The sequence below is a fragment of the Halyomorpha halys genome, unplaced genomic scaffold (genome assembly GCF_000696795.3).
Source record: "Halyomorpha halys isolate HHAL.00 unplaced genomic scaffold, Hhal_1.1 Scaffold566.1, whole genome shotgun sequence".
NCBI lineage: Eukaryota > Metazoa > Arthropoda > Insecta > Hemiptera > Pentatomidae > Halyomorpha > Halyomorpha halys.
In genome coordinates this window covers 382418-406556 of record NW_027106661.1, presented here as the reverse complement: position 1 = coordinate 406556, position 24139 = coordinate 382418, and the positions used below count along the sequence as shown (strand labels likewise).

General features: G+C 29.5%; 1 protein-coding gene across 6 annotated transcripts in view; it reads left to right on the top strand.

Annotated features, from left to right (window-relative positions):
• EcR (Ecdysone receptor) overlaps positions 1-24139 on the top strand; it is a 516751-nt gene that overhangs the window by 371611 nt on the left and 121001 nt on the right. The window contains exon 1 of one of the 6 annotated variants that reach the window (XM_014426258.3): positions 19050-19255. The exons of 4 other annotated variants lie outside the window; for them this stretch is intronic. In XM_014426258.3, the coding sequence (XP_014281744.1) occupies positions 19111-19255 (145 nt within the window). In that variant the 5' untranslated portion in view covers positions 19050-19110. Of the gene's footprint in view, positions 1-19049; positions 19256-24139 lie in introns of those variants that run through there. One more of the 6 variants, XM_014426257.3, reaches the window with a different exon arrangement.

Below are 24139 nucleotides of genomic sequence, written 5' to 3'. Positions count from 1 at the left end.
TGTTTCCTCATACTCTATTTTAGAATAATTTCTTGAAAGCCTGCTTCCCCAATATTTAAAAAAAAAAAAAATTATTTTCGTTTGAAAATTCTTTGAATAATATTGATGTTTGTTTCTGAAATGATACGAATTTTATTTCGAATAAAATACTAAATATTTTAATAAAATAATTTAAAAAATATATAAAAACAGAAATTTGTATCCTATATGAATCTTGACTAAAATAAATTTAAATTAGGTATGTATGTTCTTTAGATTATTTTTAATTGATCTTGAATTAATATTTTACTGAAGGGATTTTAAAAATTAAATAAATATTAGACAATAAACAAAACATGTAGGAAGAGAACGACAAATGAAGTCAGGTTTACGTACAGAGTTATCAGCTGTCACATTTTTGTTTATTTTAAAATGCATTTTTAAAAAGTTTAGGATAGGAAAAGTTTAAAAATGATTGTTTTCATGTTTATTTTTATTAGTTCTGTCCGTTATGTATAATGCCTATCTTCTGTCACAAAGTTACCATCTAGAAGTTTCCGATATATTCTATGATAAAGGTAGATTGTTTCATGTAAATACTCCAAAATTTTAATTATTAAAAGTAAACAAAAATGAAAAGTGGTCATAAAAAAACCAAATTAAAGACGAATAAAACATTTTTCCTTTGAACTTTTTTGATTGAGCATTTTTGAAGAAACTTCGAAAAATCGTACTATTATTTTCGCTGTATTTCCATACCTTGCTGCTTCGCTTAGTAAGTATTATTTCTGTTACAAAAAAAAATGTTTTAATTTTATTTTTAAATGGACCTGTTCTAAAGATATTTCAGTAGATAGGTTTTTCTTCTCTATTGTGCCCTTCTTTAGACTGTCCCAGAGCTACTAGGGTTGTCAAAAAGTCACAGCCTGAGTTACAATCTATGAAATATGTCTGGCCCAAAATAATTTTTATTTTTAATAAATATATTCTCTCATATAATTTTAAAGTTAAAACTATTATTAAAAAAATGAATTCAACTTTACCACTGTATGCAGATAAAATAATAAAATACTTCGAGTCTAACCCTTCTTATAGAGGGGTGTTTTTACTGGGATCCCTTAAATTTAAACCGAAGTTTTAAAGGAAAGTCTCACTCACTTACAAATGGATGAAATCTAGCGAGGTCTCAAAGAACAACTCTACCCCAAGTTTAATTAAAGAATCTTTTAAATTTAAGTATACGTTCTTGATTGTGTGAAACTTTTCTTCCTGTCTGTTAATAGTTTATGGATACCTCTTATAATCTCCTTTCTGGGTCCTGAACTTTATTTTAATTTTTTTTCCTGTTATTAATAATATCTTAACTTTGTCATACTTGAGTGGAAAATAAGTGTGTGTACTTTTTACTTTCTCTTATCTATACATAAAAGATATTGTAAGGACAATTATTGCGATAGTTGAAATTTTCGAGTTTTTTAAGGAAATACACTTTTAGAAGTCTTATAAGTCCAAATTACTACGATCAATGGTTGGCCTAGCTGGAAAACGAAAAGTCGTAGGAAATTTAAATTACATATTTAAGACTGCTATATGCCTGGGGCGTGACTGTTTCACACAATCTATTTTTCTTTATTTTCTCCAAAACAGCTCTATCGATTTTGATTAAACTCGGTGAATTAATAAGAAATTAAGTTGTATTTAACACCGGATAGGTTGTATACTCATTTAAACAGTCTAACACGGTTTAAATGCCGAATTTCCAAAAAAAATTCTTTAAAGTACTTTAAATTTTGTTAATTCGAAAAAAATAGCTTTCACTTTTCATTCATCGCAATAATAAACAATCAAATTTAAATATTAAATATTAAAGAATTTTATGAAAGGTATTATACTACAATATTATAGAATTGTCCTTACATATTTCAATAGTTACACATATATTATTTATTTATTTTTTCTTTCTATAACTTTAATTTTTTAATTATTATTCAATTAATACGTTCATATTTCTTTGTTTCTTTGTATTATATAACTTTAAAATTAACATTTCCTTGATTATGTTATTCTACCTACATATTTAATTAAATGTTTTATATTCCATTTCTTTCATCGCTTTATTTTTATTAATTTTCAAGCTGTACAATTATTTACTTGTATCATTCTGTTTATATTTTCTCTTTTTATTTTATTTTTTTGTATTCATTGGTTGTTATCTTGCTCATTGTTCTTAGCCCTGATGAAGGCTAGAAACTCTAGCTGAAACGTTGGCACTTATAAATAAGTTCTTTCAACTATCTTCTTATCGTTATGAACGGCTTCACGGCACTTCCGATTGGAAGGGGAAAAGCCGAGACCAGACTTTTTTCGAACTCATTTTCTGTTGCATTATGGGTAGGAAAAAAGTTTATATTGGTTATTTTCATCCCAACAGCCCTAAATGTTTATTTTTATACCAAACGAAAAATAAAAATGTTTTGGTCACAATTTTCCCTGTTTATCGATTTATATGGAAAATATCTATGTAGTTTTCCTCTCTCAAAAAAAGTCAAAGTGTATTTACTGAATGGAACTTATTGTTAATTATGGCCATAATTTTATATTTCTTCTTTTTTTTTTAGATTTTTTTTATTATTTTAAAGATTATTTTCTTTCATTTCATGCCGTTTTTCATTTTCAGGCGCTTTTTAAACATTACTGGATTAAACTACCTTAAGTCTTCTCTTCCAGTTTTATGCAGATATTTCAAAAGTGCTGTATCTCCCTGAGGGTCTTAGTGCGGCGGGTCTGACCGGGAAGGCGTTTCGCCGATGATCGGAGTTTTTTTATGTTTTACCTTTTTTTTTTTTATTGTTTTAAATAATTGGTTATATTCTAAATAAGGCCAATCGGACATTTTCATGTCTTTTTGTGCATTTTATTTGAACCCAGTAACTAAACTTGAAACCACATCGAATCTGGCTAATATTCTGTAATATTTGTTCTTAGTGAGTGACGTCAGACGTGTACACAAGTATCATTTACTGGTTTTAATATATTTATTTATTGCTTTCCAAATAATTGAAAGGATAAATTTAGCTGTATTTAAAGTTTTAAGAATAAATTTTACTTTTGTTAATTTCATTTTTTTTTTCCTGAATTGATGCAATCTTCCCTACTTCGGTGGTCAGGAAGCCAAAAAAAAAATACTAATACAGAAATTACAAAAGATAGTTTAATTTTCTGAACAGTTTCACTGGATGGATCTAGAGTTTAGCTCGCCCTCACATTATTTGAATTATATGGTATTTTATTACTTGTATTAACTTTCATGTTTTTTATAAATGCTGTGAACATTGAAGAGAATTTTACCTTGGCAGAGCGTAGAGGAGGTATGAGTATAATTGCGGCGGATGTTGATGTGGCTAACTGTACATACTATAGTCCATTTCCTTTTCCTTTAACAAGGCGTCCTTATCGCCAAGAATATTTTTCCCATTTCGTGGAATTAGAGATTTTACCCATTTTAGGGTGAAATTTCTTTAAGAGAAAGGAAAAATTAATTTTATATATAATCTTTTTAATTTTTTGAGACTGATATTTTTTATTTTTTTTTTAAATTAGTCGGTATCCATATTAAGTCCCAACACTCTTTATTATATCATCAACAGTCCAACGTTTCGTCCAATTCGGCCATCTTCAAGGACAATCCTAATTTTTTTTTAATAAGTTATTTATTGTTATTTACAACTTTATAAAAATATATACAAGTAAATTTGCTGTAGGTGATAAAATGACATGATACAATCATGTGGAGAATCTACCCAATGATACTCTAATAACATTTCTAGAGGAGAAGGTTTCGAGGTCATCTTTTTTTCAGACGCCTAGAAGGATTATAAGGTAATGAAGGAGAAGTCAGGTTAGAAACAAGTGGATTTGGGTGGTTGGGAAGTTTATCATGGAAGGAATGGTAATCTTAAATATAAATTTACACCTCACATCCAATTATTTAAAAACGTTTTGCAGGCTATTCTGCCCAGGTCATTAATTACAAGTCAAATTACCTTATTTTGTCACAATTCCATTAATTTTTAAAACTTTTAATTTTAGATCAGTTTAACACTATCAACTATCCAACAAACCTATAGTATAATATAGACAAAATAAGACAATTTGACTTGTAACCTTTGCGATTTATTTTTTATTAATGTGGCGCAAATCTTTATTTTAAAAAATACTATACGTCTATTTAGTATGTGATAAAAATTCTAGATCGAAAGTTGAATTTATTTGTTTTCTAGTACCATTTATATGAATTTTTATTACCATCTACTTAGCCGATAAATTTTCTATTATTTCATCTATGACATTTCAGACTTAAAAGTCTGATCAAAAATAATTTAAAATCCTGGTTCCATATAAATGAAGTCAAAAAAATGGACACCATCATTTTTCTTTTGGAGCCCTTTATATTTATTTAATTTATATGAAGTATATACAAATTCTGTGTGGAAGTGGAAGTAAATACGTATATAAATTGTTAAATTTCTTTATAAAATGTCTATATATTCATTTACAAACAACTTTAATTGGCCATTTATTGGGCCCTATGAAGCTGCCTTACTTTTAATTAATTCAGTAGCCACGATAGAAAACCCATCACAGAATTATTGGTGGTCCTTTCCGCTATTTTTCCCAAACGTTAATAAACTGTTCTTTACCAAAAAACAACATTTTTTAAAAACTGTTGAATAAAAAATATTTCATAAAACGAACGATCAAAATGAGTTAGAGAATACTATACTGAGTTTTCGTTCCTGTTATTATTTAATTGTTGATAAAAATGACCGGTATGAAAACAACGAACGTTTTTATTGATTAAGTCCGAAATTCTTCGATCTCGAAATTATTATTTTTCAATTTATTTCTATAGTTGTTTGATATAGTTGGTTGTTTCATAAATGTGATTTGAAATCTAATGAAACAAAAATGGTTGACTAGTTCAACTATTTGTTCTTGCAAAATTCACAAAAAGGAGAACTAAAGGCAACAAAACAGCTAACGTAATGACAGTTGTTGTTAGTAAATCAAAGATTACCTTCACTATGGATGTATAACAGTTTTAACGAAAAATTTATATTACAACGACGAAATAAAAATTATGGTTGTAATTCGTTTTGACTAACAGTTCATGGTTTTAAATGAAGAACTGCTGTTTTCGTCCATTCTTACTCCCACCCTACACAGAGCTCGCTAATCTGCTTTGAAACCGAAAGCGCTATCGAATGCTTTTCGCAGTCGTACATTTTTTCCCGTTCAGATTTCCTTATTTTGCTATCGTAAAGTGTAAACAGTTTACCATATCCGACATGAACCCAACACCGCGTTCCGGAATCCAACTTTGACCTCATCCCCTGGCTGGATCGGGTGAGTTCCATTTTGCTGTCAGCAGCACTCCTTAGAGGCTTGACGTACCTTCTTGTACCACTGCACTCCAGTTATTCGCTGCTCCAGCAATCCCCCCGGGGTCAGCAAATCAAGCCAACGTGGGAATTAGCTAGAAGAATGGTGTAATCCTATATCGGTACACATGTCGCACGTCTGCATTATTCTCCGTCTAGAGAAGATTTGCTTGTAGGTGCTGTGCAAGTTAGTCAGCGTACCCGATGATGAACTCACAACTCCGTCGGATGTTGTGATAAGACATATATTTAAAAAATAGCGTAAGAGCATTATTGAAATCTTTAACTCTAAGATATAACAATCTATTAAAGCTTCTTAAGTTCTATTTTTTAAAAAAAATAATACCGATAATTTTTACAAAACTACTTTTCAAACATATCACGACACATATTCTAATAAAACAAGTTTAAGTCGTTTATTATTACTTTAACATAGCAATAACATCTATACGAAATATAAATACAATATTACTATGCGTTAGATTCCTTCTCCACATCCATAGGGTATTAGTCTCACTCAATTAGTTCTGATAACATTCATGATAGCTACAGCGTATTTAAAAGGGAAAGAAGAAGATATTTATTGGGGCAAGATTTGCGATTTATATCAAAATAGTTATTTTTGACTAGTGGCCCTTTTGATAGAAAGTCTTCAGTATATTTTCCTTTCCACTTTTTTATTTCCAAAGTCTAAACTATTTCAAACATAGATTTTATTGATGCTGATTCATAATTTTTGGTCCAGTATTTAATTTATTGGTTAAATATCTCAATATAGAACAATCTTTTAAAAATTGGTATAACTTTTTTTCTAGATTACGAGGTATCTCAATTTATGGGCTATCTATTAGCATTTTTTCAAGCTAAATTTTTCTCGTTAAATATAAATTATAATAAAAATCAAATTAATTAAGATAAAATGTTTTATTTTCATAAGAACATCATGATGCAATCGTATAAATGAAACTTATTTAGAATCTTATATTGTTTTATCTCGAAAAGCCGACATGTAATTCGATAATTAAAATGATTTAGCAATTTATATTTGATTATGTTGTATTATGGTATATTATTTTATATATTATTTTATTTATTATGTATTATTTTTTTATAATATATGATATTGTGAAGCATTCTTATTTACAAAGAGCGAAAATTGACTAGATTCATACGACACTTGGATTGCAGGCAGGGCCAGAATTCATCTCATATCTTCATATGTTCTTATGAAAATGAAAATAATAAAAGATTTTATATTAATTAATTTGATTTTTATCGTAATTTATATTTAACGGGAAACATTTAGCATGAAAAATTATTTGAAAAAAATGCTTATAGTCTCATAAACTAAGATACCTTGTAATCTAGAAAAAAAATTATACAATTTATAAAAAGGTTGTTCTATATTTAGATATGTAACCAATAAATTCTGGACCAAAAATTATGAATTATGGATTTTTTGATAGGTTTCAACACTGCACTAACCTACTATTCCAGACATTAAAACCAACACGACGCCCAAAAAAACACAAATAAACAATCTCAGACTCGACTGAGGGCTACTATCTTACTATTGACTACTGGTGAACTGCTTCATCAGACCGTTTTTTCCCATCTATACAAGTCATATTTCTTTTCCCGTGTAGTCCCGTATTAGAAAGGTTCAAACGTATTAAAATTGCCCGTTAAGAGAGGTTTACGTTATATAAGGGTGTCCGTCAAGAGGAGTTTACGTTATACTATGATGTCCGTTAAGAGAAGATTTGCTGTATTTTGTACATACATCTTCCGAAGAACCTCTGCCTGGCGCCCAGTGACTGGAGTTTTCTGGGTTAGGACGGCTCGCCCGAGAGGCAGCTAGACACGAAGAGGGGGAGTCGATGAGCCCCTGGACTGGAACCGGTTAGTGAGATCGTAAAATAGTGGAACATGCTCATCTCCTTGACAGCTCCCTGCAGTTGGGGCGATTCTGCCTCCTATCGGGGTCATCACAACGCTCCCAGGATCTGGATTGCGTGTTTTATGGTCATGTGGCTATGGGTCATTATACCTTGGACAGTATATTAGTAGGCACTTTAAAGCATTTTCTGTTAAAAAAAAAAAATAAAACTATGTATTATTATCCCTTGACAAAGGTAGAAAATAAAGCATAGCAACATTTTCGAGTAACTTATGAAGTAAAGAACTCATGACTTTTTTTTTTATATACATAATACAAAATATTATTTTTTATTAATTACTAAACGAATTTTCAATGGTGAACTTATGTTCATTGGTTGAGATGTTCGTTTAAACATACAAACTTTAATATAACTATTCTTAGCTTTTTTCAAAAAACAATTTTAATGTATAAAAAAGTCGATTTACAATTTTGTTTATTGAAGGCCCAATTCTAAACATCGACCATTCAATTTTATCACCAACTAGCAGATGGCAATGCTTCGCTATATATTTGACGATGTACATACATTAATTGAACACCATTCAAACTTTGATATCAATTAATATATAGATGAAGTCAAAAGCCGGCGACTGTAGTAACATAGGATAAACTTCAACTTGATTTAACCTTCAATCTGCACCAAACTTGGCAGTGGTTTTAGGGCTGTATAAACTACACCAAAGGAAACAAACTTGATCTAATTAAACAAATTAGAACTGGATATATAAAATAAAACTAATATTTCGCCCTTATATGGGCATTAAATAAATATTTTCAATAATACATTTAAATAAAGTTTTCCAACAGTTGTATCAACTTAGGAAATGGATAAATGATACTGCAGAGGAGTTATGAGCGATAATATGAACAATGTTCACCGGTAATTGAAAAAAAATTTCTAATTTTTAATTTCTTTGTAAAATGGTATTTGATGGTTTCAGATGACTAAAAACGAATATATATTTTTTTTGTATTTATTTATTGCAATCTACAACTGAAATTACATAAAAAGACATTAAGTAAATTTTATGTAAGATCAAAATGGAATGATACAGGGATATAGAGAAACTAACCACTGGTTGCACTGTAATCATATTTCTACTCTTGATTTCGAGGCCATCTTTTTTTCAGTAGTCTCGGAGGAAAAAAAATCTTTGCTTTTTCTCAACAAAATTTGGTTGACCTACTTTACTGAAAGCCTCATTGTGATTTTTTTTAAATTTTTTATGAATAAAAAATCATTTATTAGAATCAATATTTTTTTTTTCTTATTCTTCAGAAAAAGACAAATGGATTGGGATATAATAACCATGAAAATATTTTTACTGAGATGCGTGCCAAAAATACTTAATTTTGGTAGTAACCTAAAAAAAGCAACCCATCTCAAACGGATGAGCGGTAATACATAAATAACAAACAAGTATTGATCTTATATATTAGATTAGATGGACCTTTATAGATCTGGGAATTTTACGGGAATTTCTTCTTCTAGGGAATTATTTCTCACATTATTATTTCAAGGGTAATTTTGTCTGTCATCTGAATTTTATCATTTTGTCTGAGGATAATTTAGTGCCTAAAAATTTTATGATTTCTTAATATCTTTTTCTTTTTTTTTTTTTTTTATTTGAAGATTTTATATTCATATGTTTGCGAGTTTGTTGCAAAATGGATTCTTAGAAAAAATGTTTTCTTGTTTGTTCATGGTTCAAAATCTGTAAATAGGCCATGGCCAGGAGTATTCATTGCTAATTATGAACTATAAACAAAGGATAGATCTTGGCGGGTAAATATTGGTTCGCCCTCAATCGCATGGTCTCATGAAAATATATACCCGAGGGAACATGGTCACGTCAGAACGGGCCTCTTCCGATTTTCCTCAGCGAAAACAACTCGGCACGATAAGGCTAATGTTTAATGTATTTGGGACAAATTAGCCGCCTTGCCATGTTTCGGGTTGAATGAGTTGGGGAGATAGTTCAAATTTAAATTCCGAATTTATAATAAAAAAAAGATTTTTTTTTTTTTTTATTGTGTAGTATTACATTCTGTTATATTTATAGACATATATAGGGATTAGAGAACCGATTCACACCATACTTACAGATATATAAATTAAATGATTAAAAAATAAGAAAAATAATAACAAAAATAACTGAAAGGATTTTGAAGTGAATAATAAAGCTGAAAATTCTCAATTAGTGAACCAATATAATAATGAGAATAAAACTAGATAGTACAGAATATGATACAAATAAGGATCCAATAATGTTACTATACATCACTATTACTAAGCACAAACATACATTGCTAATTCTAACTGTAATAATAAATAAATTATGTGGAGTTAAGAAAAAATACAGGCAGATACTATCATTTGATGAATCAAAATCAATTATTGGGAATCATAGAAGTAATAAAGTACCCAGTTAAATATTTAATTTTTTAGTTATTTTTTTTGGGGGGGGGAGTTGATTTATTTATTAGTTCATCTAGCAAGCGATTGAACATTTATGCTACGAAATAGTTTAAGGTACGTTTACCAAATTTATTGTTATAGGGTGATTCGATAAGTTTAATTTTTTTTTTCTAACATTTTTAAATATATTATTTCTTTTCTAAATAAATTATTATCAATAAATTTGAGAATAATTCTATAAAAATAAAATAGTTTAGTTGATAAAGTACCAACGATTTTAAGATTTTCTGTATAATTATTGCTCCTTGGTTTGTATCTTTGCCTTTTTCAATGACTTGTTTTTTTCCCCCATTAGAGGGCAACAGTTTGTTTTGTTAGGTCTAGGAATGTCGTTATTTCTGTTATTAACCTTACTTTTCTCTTTTATAAAGAATTATAATTTTTATCTATTAATTTTATCTTTTTTTTTTATATACCACTGTATATAGTGTTAAGGGTATCTTTTGTATAAGTCTATACTCCCTCTCCCCCAATAATCAATGTTTAAAAAAAAATAAATAAATAAGAAAAAAAAACGTTATTTTTTGTGATTTTAGAAACAAAATCAAAAGATGAAAGAAGGGGGAAATCGTGAGAAAAAAATATTTATTTTCCTGTTGCTATAAAAGTTGGAACCTTAAGGTTTTTACAGATGGGAATAAATAATATAAATCTTGTACCTGCCAAGACTACAACAGTATAACAAAGTCGTAAACACGCGCTTGAAATTAGGAAAGATTGTTCTCGGCTTTTCCCATTCGAATCGGATTTATTCATTTTTCCTCCTTTAGTTATTCATACAATTCTTTAATATTTTATATTTATTCATTATATATCATTCCTAATAATAAGTGCTGTTTATTTTTTTTTTTTTTTTTTAATAAACGAAATTAATGGTATTTTAACGAAAGGTTTTTTGAAAATTATTGAAATGTTAAAAATTAAATGAAAATGTTAGTCTATTACAAAATTTTTATATCCGTTTTGGAGAAAATCGAATAAACATCAAAAATCTATTCCATAAAGTGTCATTTCTAGTAAGCCGATTTTAGTGAAGAAGTTACTGTTACTATCCGAGACCATATACCCACCATAAATATATAATTTCAGTTTCGTAGGACGTTTTGTTTTTTAGCTAGACTGTGCACAGACCATTTTTCCAGAATAGATTTTTTGTACTCAAGGGACCTCAAAAGGTTTTTTCGTTGCAAATTTTGCAATTGTTGCAAAATTGCAAACAAATCGTTGCAAATTTTCGTTGCAAACTCGAATCCGAAACTGAGAGATTAGGGTCTAATGTTATAAAATAATTTTATTTTTTAATGAAAGTGTATTATTATTATGAAATTAATTCTTTCCTTTTTTTTAGTCTTTATGCCTTTTTATTTTTTCTTCAACGTTTCGGGGTCATTTCCACATCTTCAGTATTACATTACCTATAATTATAAATTATATATTTTATCACGTCAGAGCCTTAACCAATATGTTGTGAGACTAGTTATATTTTGATTTATTTTATTTTTTAGTCTCTTGGTATATTTTAATCAAAATGTTCTTGATGTCAGCTTTCAAATAAAACACAAGACCGAATAGCTCTCTTTTTTATCTATTTCATTCAACCTTCCTTTGAATGTCCTTGAAAAGAATTGGGATTAGTGGCCCTAGGAAATTTTCCTCTTTAATCTTGAAAAATAACTCACGCCCACAGTATTCTTCTTAATTCCTGTTTTTTAGATGAAACACGTGGTAGAATCTTTGTAATCATGTACATTTTTTGTTTTTTTCTATTTCGGGAATTAATTAGCCTTCTCGGTCTTCCGATTTGTATACAATGACCCACAGAACAGTAGCTTTTGAATGATTTTTAATTCCGTTCTTTCCTTCGTTGCTCCAAGTACCCTACCCACTTTCAAATCCCGCCTAATTCTTCACTTTATCATCGTCCGGATCCAAAAGAATAGAAATCAATGTCCGTGTTTTCAATCGAAATTTGTGAATTGAAAGAGTATTTTATTTTTAATTTTTTTTTTTTTTTTAATCATTCATTAGAATTATTATTTTATTCTTTATTGGATTGTGAATGCATTTTCTTACTAGTCTTTAAAAATTTGTAAAAAAAAGACAAATTATTGTTTATTTATATATTTTTTTCAATTTATTATTATCATCAGGAGTTTTTTATTTAACATTGTTTCATTTTTTAAATATGTTTTTTAATTGTTAATTTCTTGTATTTTTACTTTCCCTTCTAAAGCAGTAAAGGCTAATTTTAATTATCTATATTATTAATCTGGAGGGGAGTAGTCCCAGAATAAATACAGATTATTATTATCTTTTACCTCAGAGCTATATATATTAAAATAATACACATGCTATGTGAAAGTAACCCATAGCATTCCCACATAATTTTTTCATGTTTCTTCAATTAGCAATAGTTACGAGAATATATTTGATTCATTCAGCACCTTGGGGATTGAATCATTGAGAATTTATTGCCATACTTTTGCCTTTAAAGCACTTGCATTCGCTTGGTTGATTGCCTATAAACCTTCGCCGAAAACATTCCCCTTTCAGTACTCATTCCGACGACACTAAAGATGAAACACCTCCAAGCTGAAGATTAGATTTTTCTTTTTTTTCAACTTACTAAATGGGTTTGGAGTGTAATTTGAAAAATGGTCTAGGATGGCATTACACATTCCAACCGAGTTTTTTGTCCCTTCTAATACCTTTCTCGTTTTACCGTGGGTCCTAAAGGTTAAGAACACGAGACCTAATGGATCGATATCTTACGTCGACTAAAAACAGGTAGGGTCTCGAGTTCCTGCAGTGGCCGTAAGATTTGGGTTCGTCATCCTTTGGTCCTCCTGGAGCATAATGATGTCGGAGGTTCGATGCAGGTTGTAACATCAATAACCTACCTCAATCCCCTCGGCATTCTCTAGGTCTTCCCTTTGACCCGATGTTTAAACGCTTTTTACTATTTTATTGATTATTTCGTGATTAACTTCAGTTGTAGTTATGTTGTTGTAATTGTACTTACTTGATTCAAAAAATCGTTTTGTATGTCAGCATTAGGAATAAAAAACAAAAAAGGAATATGTTGTTTGTGGTAACTTTTTATTTATTTTATATTGAATAATAAAAATAACACAACCTACCACAATCGGGGTCAATAAGTATTTGTGTTCTAAGTATTCATTCATACCATATGCACAGTCTAAAATTGAAAAAATAAAATAAAAATTAACTTGTAACACTGAATCAAAGTGCAAAAAATTGTGGTGAAACACAATTCAAAGAGGTTATTCTCGCATATTTTTATAGATGACAATTTTCCAAACAATGTTTAGTAGAAGGTTTAATTTCAGAAAATACTCCCCAAGAATTTTGTTCAAATTGTTTGGAAATTTTTAAATTATGTTGGTTCCCCTCCCCCCAATAAGTTATAGCAAGGCCGTTTTCTATAGATATATTATATTTATGATTTATTATACGGTCTATTATATACTAAATATTTTTTCCTGTACATTTAACTCTTATAATTTGACAATTATTATATTTTCCATGATAGTCACCCTGATGTAGAGTTGATAAAAACTTCTTGACGATGATGATACTCGCAATAAAGCCCCTGCGACCAGGTACTTCTTACCCTAACTCCTGATTTATCATTTTATTCCTCCTCATCTTTCATCTTATTCCTTCACATCTTTCATCTTCTTCTTCCTCTTTAATTGTCTGCTGCTTAGGAGGGAGGTCTCAAAAAGAAATGATGTAATTCTGTGGTTCCTAATATTTCTAATAATATATAATTATTGCTATGATACATATTAATCATGAATTAAAATTCTACATCGAATATTTAATCAGTTTATTTCAAAATTTAATTGTTCCTTTGTCAAAGAGATGTTACAGATTATCGTTTTCAATAGAAACTTAATCTGCATTGGATTCCGCAATATAATAATTTAATTATAACTCATAAAAGTGAATGTATTGACTTTTTATTGAAAGCTTCTCAACTGAATGTGTTTCGTCAGAAACACCATTTCATATTTTCGTGTAATATAAACGTTAAGACATGTACACTAATGTCTTGATGACTAAATGGACGAAAATTTGGCAAGATTAAAAAAAAATTGATAAATTAAAAAAACTAAAATTTTACTAAAATGTTAAGATTATTTGGCCTGATTCTCGAGCCGCAGCCACCGGCTGACGACGCACTTTTTTTATCGGATTCGCTTGGTGCTGCATTGTACAGTTGCGAATTGCAAGTAAATAATTAAAATGAGGTGTTTCAACATAGTTTAAATTGATTAAATCTTAGGCTGGATGTTGTATGGTAAGATTTTCTAAATCTGAACCTTATTTCGTTTTATTGTTGATGGGTCACGTACAAAGTTATCCTAATAGTTTCAGAAATATTATTATTAAACTGTTAAACTATATGTAATAGTTCAAATATTCAATGAAAGAAAAAAATCAATGTAATATTTTTAAAGTAAAGTTTACTCCCCCACAAAGATTCTTTTCAAAATTAAAAATATTAATTTCAAAATAAAGGTAGTCAATTGTTGTTGTATATCTAAGCAAATATCGTATAACATTAAATTACTATTTTTTTTTTTTAGTATTTTTTAATTCTAAATTTAGTTTGATAACTCATTTCGCTGGTGTTCCTAAAAGTAGTATCGTTGGTCCAATCATCTACACGGTCTATGGAGCTGACATCTGCCTATCCTCACTAAGTATCACGATGACACATACTTACTCCCAGTTAATAATTACCTTTAAGTGCATCCCAACTTCTCCAATCCCACATCACTACTCTCGAAGAATGGTGTCGAAATTGATGGGTTAAAATAAATCTTGACAAATCCCATCAATTCACCTTTACTCTTTGTAGTAAACCTTCCGACTGCCCTACAGTTTCGTTTAATAATGTTGCTCTTACCCCTGTCGAACAGATCCGCTACCATGGACTGCATTTAGACAAACGATTTACTTGGAATCCTCGCACTACAGTGAAAAGAAAGGAAACTGCAAGTCGACTCCGACTATTACAGCACTTACTAGACAAACGGTTTAAACTTTCAATTCATTACAAAATACTGATCTACAAGACAATAATTAGGCCTATCAGGCCATACGGAGTTGAGCTTTGGGACTCAACTAAACCTTTGAATTCCTCTCGTATTCAATCCTTACAAACCAAAATCCTTGTTCCTTAGTTTGTTACAAATCAAATCATCCATAAAACCCTTAATGTTCCATATGTAACCGATCTAGCCCGAATCAGATATCAATCCTAATAAACTCCTTAACCACCCAAACCTGCTAGTTTCTAACCTTGATTTCTCTTTCATTCCTGATAATCTTTCGAGATCTTCTAATGTAGAATTATTATTCATCATTGCTACCAATGGGTAGTTTCTCTCCATGCCTGTATCACTCCATTAAGATCTTACATCAAATTTACTAGATATATTTTTATGAAAATAGATATCAATTAGGACTTGCTTCATGAATACTCAATATTTCTTTACATTAACTACGGATAAATAAATATACATTCGTGAGGGTAGAGCACTCAACGATTTCTCTAACAAATAAAAAAAAGTAGACGTGGGTTGAGGCTGAGTTTAAATGAAACATCTCTACAGAGGAAAAAATAAAAATATTCCTCTTAACCTTACCCGACCATTTGAAGTATGCAGGTGCATTCAGTAAAATGTACGACTTATCTTTTCTGTCATCTATTTCAGACTCCATACTCCACGCTACGTACTTCTATTTTTATCTCCTCGACTACAATTTTATAAGTCTGGAATGATAGAAGTTGGTATTGATTACTTCCTTGGGCTAAGATTAGATGGTCATGTGTAGGATTGGAGTTTTATATTAAAAGAATATTATATTTTAATATATTAATTATGTTTTATATGTTAAATATATTGATCCCCTACTTCTCACAGGGGAGTTTTTAATCATGTGAGGCTCTCAGATTATTTTTAGGGTTACAAAAAGAAATAAAAGTTTGTTTACATTGTATATAAAAATTATTGACCATACACAATGGGAAGGAGATGGTACGGGGGGGGGGGGCAAAAAGGGAAAAAAAATTAACAGCTATTTATTTCCGACGTTTCGCCTCACTTTACTGGGCTAAAAAAGATACAAATCAACTAAATATATGTTGATAATTAAAGATTATGTAAATATAAATAAAAAAATATATAAGTATGGACAAAAAGAAATACAAATAAGATTTAGATTAATAAGTTTATATAAAAAATTTGTTTGCCCATTTTTTTCTTTTTTATTCCTTTTGTTTTTAATATTCCAATAAACATTTATTGTTCTTTTTTTAACCGCTCCTCCGAACATCTCCTATATATAACTTTGTTTACCAACAGTATAGGTAACCAAACTATTCTATCCAGAGTGGGATTGGTCTTGTTTTCATTCTATGGGACTAATGTGAAATAAAAGTTAACTCGCCCAAGTCAGAAATTGAACCGACTCCACTGCAGACTCGAGGGTCCCATGGTTACGTCTTGACATCGTGACATGGTTACGTCGTCTACTAACCTCCTCTAAATTATCAATTTTATGTTTTTGAAAATTAATTATTTTATAAATTTATCCATATGATTGGCAAAAGTTGCACTATCATTTTTTATTTTGGGGAGAGTAAGTCAGTCTTTTTTAATGGATTCGTGAATTTTCGGATCATACCATATTTTCTGGAGTTTCAATTTGGAGGAATTTCTAACCAATTAGTAAAAAAACCCTAACTTTTTTTTATTATTATTTTCGATAGCTATCGAAGAATATATATTGGAATGATTATCGTTAGTGGTTGAGATTAATATAATCGACTTGGACTTGTGATTCACTTCAGCCAAGGACCTGAGAGTTGTGTGTGTGAACCCGGAGCTCCAGGCTCGTTGTGAAGTTAATTGTGTGAAACCTGTGTGCCTGGCATCACGATCTATTCCTTTCTTTACCTGTTTGTAACTCATTCACAATCAAGATATAGCGAAAAAGGATAGGAATTCGAAGGCCGAAATGCTGGCATTTCACATCGATAACTCGATCTAATTGTAGGCAAAATCCGACCTGAAATGTTAAACTGGGTCCTCACAAATCTTTTCACGTCATCATTTTGCAATTTATTTGGTAGGTCTTTTCTTTGCGGAAATCCTGAGTCACGCATTATTATTATATTGTTAATATTCATGTAAACGTTTACTATATCGTAACTTTAAAAGCGTATATGTAGTGTACGATTTTTATTTATTCATACCTCCATAATAAAAGATTTTATATCAAAATAATATTTCTTGCCTTAAATTCCCCCCCCCCAAAAAAAAATACATATGCTTTTATCTTAAGTATATTCAGTTTGTGTCACGTCAGTATTTCCATATATAATAATATACTGATAATTAATCAATAAGAAAAATGATTTTAGAATAATTGAAAATTTTTTTAAAAAAATAATAAAAAGTTAAAAAAAAAATCCGACAATGCTGTCTGAAACTACCCGAGTCTATTGAGTTCAAGCTCTTGGAAAGAAAGATTTTCGTTATTAGTGAAGTTGGCAGAGAACCAATCACCAAATACTTAGAGAAATCAATGGACAGAGACAAACAAGTAAAACTATCTTGAAAGTACATAGAGAGAGATGAGATTAGAACGAAAAGTTTCTTGTACTATTGCATTGCTTCATATTTAAGTTAGATTTATCAACTAGGTTTTATCTTGATTGAAATAATATAACTAATTTTCAAAATATATTCTCCTAAAGTAACTTTAATTTTGTTTATTTGAAATAATTATCCCATTGTTAGCCGTAATAAAAATTAATAAATATAAATCATGGCCAATTTTTTATAATCAACTGAAGGAGAAAAAAATGTAAATTAGTTTTCAGGTTAAAAACAAATTTCTGGACGGAATCATTTGGTAAGGAATCATAAAGATGTTTATCAACTATATCAGTAGCAGTAAGTAGATATTACCGCAACTGTCAAACTATCATCAACGCTAAAAGACAATATCTACGTGATATGTAGGTTATTTATGTAATATTACAATATTGAGAACGTATAACATTGCTTGTTTACACGTTGATAGTGAACTTAACCAATTGTTACAATGTACAAGTTATAATTGTTCTACAGTTCAATTTATAGTCGTCTAAATGGGGCATTTAGCAGTTGCGTTTACGAAGAAAGTTGAAAGTTCTAGCAACTATTAAGAAAATCCAGATAGTTTACAAATACTACCATGAAAGTAAATTTAATAGTTGATACAATACTACCATGAAAGTAAATTTAATAGTTAATACCATGATAGTGAATGTCACTATTACCATCTGTAGAACCTGCGCCAAGCAGCTTACAATAGTGGTTCTCAAACTGGATGCCGCAAGCGTACACCAGTGGTCACGATTAAATATCTATTTACAAGAAGATTCCAATTATATAAAAACAAAATACTATTATCTTTATTCTAAATTCTTTCCCATGCTACGTTTACCACTCCTGCACTATTTTGGCTTAGGAATAAATACTTAATTTTGAAATGTTCCATGTATTATTAGCACTGAACCTAAAATTCTTCATGGGTTTAGTGGTACTTTTTTTTTTTTTACGTAGGTATCCATTTTATATCTTTCCTATTCAACCGCTTTAATAATGATGGACTGCAATTTATTTTTGCGATTAATTGGTCTAAAAAAAAAGTATGTTTCAATGAATACATTTAATGGAAGATTATAATACATTTAATAGATTATAAATACATTTAATGTTTCTGTTAAAAACTGTATGTTTAATAATCTGTTAAAAACATATTTTTTCTGTTTTAATCTTTACCAGTACCCATGATTTGTTGATTATTTATTCCAAATGTCATTGTCCTAATTACTGATAACGATTTTTATGTTGTAGGACCCATTAAACTTATTATTAGTTAATTTTATATCAGACATAACTTCAAATGCCCCAAAAGAGGGAGGAAAAGAACAATAAAAATGCGAAACGGCCAATTATTAAAGAGAGAGAGTCACAAAAAGATCGCTATGGCAACGGGCGTGAAGTTTATTGCTAAGGTCAGCGGCAGAGCGAGACCTTGACTGGTCCCGGCCGAGGACAGCCGAAGATGTACGAGGATAGCCGAGCCCCTTCCCCCACTCCTCGCCGGCCGGAGCAGTCCTTCAGTAGAGCAGTAGAAACAGAAAGTGACGGTGTGTGGTGATGCGGTGACTCTACGTTATGACGGCTATGTGGGTCCCACGCTTCGGACAAGTTTCAAGGGAGGACCACGTATCGTCGTCTTCGGAAGTGGATCTAGAACTTTGGGATCTGAACAGTATCCGACCTCAGCACCAGTTATCAGATCATTCCGGCGAACTATCAGGTCAGTCTGCAGTCTTGACAGGTGTCTCAGTCCTCAGGACGATTGATAGCATAGATAATTAGTGATAAGTTATAGTCCACAGAGTTTTAATTAATCATTTCCCTAACAGCAAAATGAATTAACTTTATATTTTGTCTTCGTTCGCAGTGACTCTAAATCTGTTGTACATCTAGAAAGAAACAAAATTATTTCAAAATACTCATACCGTAGAGATATAAATACCAAATGAATCATGTATGCCTGGATTAGCATGTATATTAAAATTTTCAAAATGTGTTGGACGGGCGGAATAATATCCGATTCTTATTTCGTTTTATTAATGATGTCTCTTAATCTCATATCACTATTTTATCTCATTATCATATTCTATATTTTCATTGAATCACAAACTCTTCTAATGAATAAGTAATTGATAAATGTAGGTAATTAAATTTTTAAAAAATGTAACGTTATTCCAGTAAATGATTAAATTGTTTTTTTCGAAATAAAGCTGCCCTATTTTTTTTTTAAATGATAATGGCCCAATTTTTAAGTGACTCAAGGCAGAGAATAGAGTTGACAAAATATCCGATGTTCTACTTAATAGTGTAATCAATGATATAACTTCAGTTTATTTTGTATTTATATTTTCATTTCAGTGAGAGTTTGCAACAGTAGTCATATTCGAATTTTTTTTTTTTTTTACTTTTAACCTGGAGGATTGTTGATAGATCCTGCCGACTGTTGTGCTCATACTGGAGAAAATTATCTGGACACAGCTATTTAGATAATTTTTATTTGATTTGCCGACGTTACCACCAACTATCTGATTGCATTGTTTGGCTACTTATTGATAAAATATTTAACATTACAAATAGATTTTTATTCAAAAAATGATTTTAAACAATAAGAATATAAGTGGCATAAACATTTGTAATAATCTATGGTTAATATTGTGAAGGAAATGTTACTAACCTATAGACCTTTTTAACTTTAGATTTGTTTCATGGGAACATGAAGGAGACACCCATGATGTAAAATTAAAATAGTGCAGGTATTTTATTGAATGTTAGCTATTCTAGTAATATTTTTTCTTGATACTTGTTGACATACGAATTTTAATAAGTCAAATTTACTATTCAATAATTATTGATAAATAATATGATACCAATAGTTGTTAGTTCAATATATATATATTAGATATTTAACAAAAAGGACTTTATATATTGTTATGGCTTAACATTATTGTATTCCTTAAACATTATTATTTTATTTTATGAAGTGAATTATTTTTGGACATTTTATAAACTGTAATAACCTAAATGTTCCGAAAAACTTTCGCGCCGATATTATTTTACTATTAGGGTCTAGCCTTTAGTTTAAAATTACATTATACCACTTTTTATGAGATTTAACATTAAAGATTGAACCGGTTTTTTCAGTGTAGTCTGAGTGTTTTCATTTTCATTCGCTAGGGAAGTCTTTAGTTCATGATAACAAAATATAACAAACCAATTTTTATCAAAATTTATTACTTAATTTGTGATATCCTAAAGGAGTATTTACTATAAATTGTTTTTTATCATCGAAGACAGTTTGTGTAAGATTTCTCTTTATTTACAGGCATTGCTTTTGACTGACCCTGTTTTAATTTTTGTTTAATTTTTAAATGATTATTTAAAATGTTCATTAACCAATTTATATATATATTTACTTTTTGGCTGCATACTTGAACTATGGCGTTTCAATATTAAATATATATATATAGTCTCGCAGTATGGTTAAAACACACTTGTAAATTTAAATATTAGTAATGTTATATTTGTCTTTTAAAAACTTAATAACTCAAACAAAAGCAGAGTACTTACACTTGCTTATTAAAACCAATATGGACTTATGTCGGGTAACAAGGCCCACATTAAAATAAATTCAGAATTTCATTCAAAAACGTTAAAACAAATTAATCTTTCCTCTGAAACGTTACCTATTATCTATTGGCAAGTGATTGAGTGGTTAATTTGTTTTAGGAATGCTGTTTTTCACTTGTAAGATTGTTTACTCCAGATTTGCTGTTAAAAATGAAGGAACCCTTAGAACTTAGAAGTTACTAACTAAGTTGCAATTTTAATTCTTATAAATATTTTTTTTTATTTTCAACATTATTATTTATTAAAAATAAACGTTTCAGATATTCACGTAATTTTTAATGCTTATTTGTTTTAACTAAAAAAAAAATTATAGTACTTTCTATTTTTGTTTTTAATTGCATTGTGTTAATATATTTTTATTGTTTAAAATACTGTTTCATTACTCTATAAATTGATCTGAGACTGTTTTGTATTTATTTACAGCTTATATTCTATAAGCTATACAGGTTTCTTAAAACATTCTCAGACTAGAAAATTATAGTAAGCATTTAAATTACATCGTAAAGCACAAATTTATATTTAAATGCAGTTATTAATATGTACGCATTTAAAGTGGTCTTCTGCGCATATTTTCACATGGAAAGGGGTGGTCATGAAAGCCCTCATACATAGAAATTAGATAACCAATTATTCCAGTTAACCTGTGTGTCATTACTTTCAATATTTTTGCTAACATTTTCTATAAACAAAGCAGTAAATATTTATTCATTATTATTATTATTATTTTTGTTAAAATCTGCTAAAAATCACGTAGACATTTTATATATAAAGAGACAAATTTAAAAAAACAAACTTTTAAATTAATTTAATAGAGATTAGAATTCACTGAAATTTGTTCTTTTCCTAAACATTTTAAGAAAACTGACTCTAAATCAATTTATTTACCATTTTATTTTGAGTATGATAACTGCTTTGAATAATGTTTTACCACAATTTCTTCAGTTTAAAGTAAGTTCTGAAATCTGAATTTCCCTACATACGTCTTCATTATGCGTTATTATCTCTCCAACGGATTATTTCAAATAAATCTCCAACGCGCTTTTTCATCCCTTTTTCCTCAGTCTGCTGGTGTACCTCAGGGTAGTATCCTGTTTTTACAGCTGACATACCAACCTATTCTAACACTGCTCACCACGTATGCTGATGACACATGTCCATCCTTCCATTGTGCCCCCAAATCTCCGATCTCACATCAAGAGTGATGTTAAAACTGGAGGATTAAAATTAATTCCAATAAATCCCACCCAATCATGTTTACCCTTCGTGGAAATCCCATGACTTCCTGCCCCTCAGTATCCTTTAACTATACCTCCCTTATTCCTGTCAAACTGAACCGTTACCTAGGACTATTTCTGGACAAACGACTGAAATGGAATCCTCATATAAGACTGAAAAGGCAGACACTAGACAAACGATCTAAACTTCCAACAATTTGAACTTACGGATTTACGCTTTGGGGTTCCACTAAACTATCGAATTCTTCTCGTATCCAATCCTTACAGTCTAAAATCTTTAATGCTCCTTACTTTATCACAAATCAAATAATCCATCACGACCTCAATGTTCCATACGTTGTCCAGAACCAGATACCAATCCTTCCATATACTCCTTAACCACCTACTTGTTTCCAACCTGGTGTCTCGTTCATTACCCGATAATCCTCTAAGGCGTCTGAAAAAAAGATGGTCTCGAGATCTTCTCTAGAAATGTTATTGAAGTTATATCAATGATTCTTCAATGCCTTTATCATACCATAGTATAACTAACATCAAATTTACTTGTCTATATTTCAATGCAGGTGTAAATGTCAGTAAATGGATAAAACATTTTTTTTTTAATTTTCCCAACTTTATGTGTTTTTACATTATTATAATCTACAAAACATCATCTTAAACTTAAAAAATTTTATGTTGATTATGTATACCTGAAATGTCAAGATAGTTCTGTGCAGTTCCAGGTAAAAATAATTGAAATAACAGGCTGATATGCTTTTGAACTTCTTGATTTATGAGAGTATTATTTATATTCTAATATTATTTTAATTTAAATTTTTACATTGTTATTGCACAATGGTCTGTATTCAGCTCATGATCGGACAGGTCTAGGAATTGCGATTGTCTCACTACTGTTGCCTGATTGTTGTTAACAATTTTACTGTTATGTGTTATGTTACTGTGTTGTGTACGCATATGTTTATAGTTTAAAATAACGTTCCCAAATATCAATATCTTATTACTTGGTGTTCCATAAAATGATTACTGTAACATAAAATAAAAAATAGGTTACTTTATAGACGAATTATGATCGACGATTGTTAGTTATAAAATTTTTATATCATTTAAAATATTAATTGGGATATTTTAAAAGATCGCTTGTTAAATTGTTTATGCTTAGTTATTATTCTCTTATAAAAATATTAAATTTTGTAGGTTACAGCTCATGTATCAAGGTTGTGAATGTATGAAGGTTAATTCGTTTACAAAATTTTTAAAATGAGGGATATTTTATTTATAATTGAAATAACTAACGTTCAATATTTAAATATACTATGTTAAGTCTTATATAAACCTAAAAAGAAATAAAATTAAAAAAAAAAATATTACCTCAGTGTAATTTTAATATCTTCTTTCTTTATAAAATTATTTTACGACTTAATTTTTTTTTAATATTTAATTTGCCTGTTATAAATTAAAAGAAAAAAAATAATCTAGGTCAGTTGGGTTCTTTGTTTATTAAACATCTGTATTTATCCTAATTGTTTTGAAACCTTTCAATAGATTTCGCTGATCCAACTTATTACTGATAATGGTATTCTAGTTTTCTGGCTGCGATAAAATAGAAGATGTCCATTTAAAAAAAATATTTAACTATTCATCAATTTTCAAGTCAAATTAAAATTTATAAATTCAATTTTTATAATTATTCTTCATCACTTTTTATAAGTTTAATACTGTAATTTATTAAGTCAAAATATATT